Genomic DNA, 2,726 nt, shown 5'->3' on the forward strand with positions numbered 1-2,726 from the left:
GCCAATCAACTTATTACATCATGAAATCGAAAAATAAGACTGTTATTCCTTAATTAGCTAATTACTAGTCCCCTACAATTAAAAAGGCCTTATTTTCCTCAAAAATCACAGAATCGGAAGAAAATTCAAAAATAGTTCATAGCTCATCAAGATACATAAACATACCATAAAACAGCTCAAATTCGCAATCGTTTAGGGAAAAAAAATGCGGAAAAGGCTTAATATTTTCATCAGAATCATTGAAGTGGAACAAAATTTAAAATTTTATCTGTAACAAATCAAGATACATGCACATGCCAAAAAATCGTTCAATATCTCAAGCTTTAAAAAAATTGTCAAAAAAAAACCAAGTGGGACAGACTGAGGAATAAACGGACAAACGGAGAGACGCATGGGAAACCTGTAGTCCCCTCCTTTTTCAGCAGTAGGGGACTAAAAAGTGCGTAAAACTTAGTGGAACAAAATGACAGGCAGACAGAAGGAAAAACGAATGATTAGACAAAACGGACGATTTCATCGATATGATAGAGGACTTATAATATTTTTTTGTTACTCAAATTCTGTAGAAAACTATAGTATTTTCTTTAAATTTGAATTGGCAAGAAAACGATTATACATTATCATGAAACCTCTCTATACATCCACGACACATAGAACCATGTTCTTCTCAGTGTCCGAATATATTATTTTCAAAGTCAAAAAACATTCTGCACTAGTGTAGAGAGGGACCTTTAACAATTATACACTATCATTAAACCTTTGCATACATTCACGGCAAACAAAGGCATATTCTCCATCTCGAAATGTAAAGTTTCTTTTTAAATTAAAAAAAATCTTGTAAGAATGATTCTAAGTGCTACTTGATCAAATCTGTGACATGACGATAATTTCGACCCATCTTTACACTCCAGGAATTGTTCAGATTTTAGAAAATCCATGCAACCATATTGAAGTGCACAAGAAACCCAAGGGTACATCATCGCTTCAAGAGTGAATGCAGATCGCTTTATAACCACAAATGATCCTTGGACTTCAGGATAGTTAAACATACAAGGTTTCTCATTTAGTAAATCGAATAGTGTCTGCGTTCGTACAGCGATAGAACCTGTGCCTTGAAGAACTTGAAGTCCACGTTATAAACTTTGTTGAAAAATTCATCCACATTTTTCTACAGTCGGACAGATGAGTCTACCCACATGACGAAATCATGTTCCTGCAACATCATTTGAAGAATGATGGGTTTCCATGTATATCCTTTCAAATTCTTAACATGTGGTGGATATTTGTCAAAGGGAAATTGTGTGATGTCACACTTACACATGTTTTCGACGTCTATTCTATATTTTTTTTATAATCCTAAATCGAACATTACCAGTTTCATATCAGGAAACATTTTTCTTACAGGGTGGTTTATAGAATTAAGAAGTCCAACCCATTCTTGGAAATGGTTACTGTAACCCCACCTTTATTCGCAACGACTTTATTTCGCGATTTACCGAGAATAAAGAAGTTTGCGACGATTAATTTTCGCGATAAAGCCTTTTTTGTAAGTGTTTTTAATAGAAAAAGAGACTAAAAGGATCCTTTCGCGACGAGAAATATTCGCGATGACGAGGTTCTCGCGAACCTCGCGAAAATTTCTAAAAAGTTGGTTTACAGTATCAGAAATTCCTGAAACAATCACTGGAAACGTGGAAGTATTTTGTTTTCGATTCATTAATGATTTTATTCCAGTACTATCGAGTTCCAGACTCTTGAGATACTTTTGAGGCACCATAAAATTGTATTTTTATCACAACACTAAGATTTTCCTCCAATGATGTGGGGAATTTGGTGCTACTTTTAAAAGACTTGCATTCCCTCAACTTCTTCTGGTGGTACCCAGATACTTAAAATATTGTAGAATTCTGCTCAGACATCAGGTGTTCTACATTTTTTAAACTGGCTTCTAACGGAAGAGCCTTGAGGGATGGAGGGTTATATTTGTATTGTATGTACATTATAAACATGCAAGGAAAGATGACAAAATATAATCGTCGCATATCTCAATTGTATTTTCCTGGGGTTAAATGCCATGTACCATATATTGAAAATTAAATCAATTAGTACAATATTAACACCTTTATAGAATATATTTTTTTCAATGTTCAAAAACATTCTGCACTGGTGTAGAGAGGAACCTTAAACAATTATACATTATCATTAAACCTTTGCATACATTCATAACAAACAAAGGCATATTCTCCCTCTAGAAATGTTACGAAGTTTCTTTTTATATTAAAAAGTCTTGTAAGAATGATTCCAGGAACTGATTGATCAAATCTGTGACATGACGACAATTTCGACCCGTGTGTACAATCCAGGAATTGTTCAGATTTTGGAAAATCCATACACCCATATTGAAGTGCACACAATACCCAAGGGTACATTACTGCCTTAAGTGTGAATGAAGAACGTTTTATAACAACAATTCCTGTTTGGACTTCAGGATAGTTAAACATACAAGGTTTCTCTTTTAGCAAATCAAACAGTCGTGTCTGTGTTCGTACAGCGATAGAACCTGTGCCCTGAAGAATCTGAATTCCACGATTATAAGCTTTGTTGAATAATTCATCCACGTTTTTCATCAGTCGGATAGACGAATCTACCCACATGACGAAATCATGCTCCTGCAACATCATTTGAAGAATGATAGGTTTCCATGTATATCCTTTCAAATTCTTTAC

The 2,726-nt window shown here is 34.4% G+C and overlaps 1 protein-coding gene across 1 annotated transcript; it reads right to left on the reverse strand.

Moving 5' to 3' along the window:
- Positions 1–2,189: 2,189 nt before the first annotated feature.
- On the reverse strand, positions 2,190–2,720 carry LOC134278267 (uncharacterized; the record flags this gene model as incomplete). Its single annotated transcript, XM_062760584.1, has 1 exon — positions 2,190–2,720. A coding segment is annotated over one exon (531 nt), but the record flags the coding sequence as incomplete, so codon positions are not given.
- Between the last annotated feature and the right edge of the window lie 6 nt (positions 2,721–2,726).

This window comes from Saccostrea cucullata, unplaced genomic scaffold, assembly GCF_032062105.1.
Source record: "Saccostrea cucullata isolate Sc308-1 unplaced genomic scaffold, CSIRO_AGI_Scuc_v1 ctg6763, whole genome shotgun sequence".
Taxonomy (NCBI): Eukaryota; Metazoa; Mollusca; class Bivalvia; order Ostreida; family Ostreidae; genus Saccostrea; species Saccostrea cuccullata.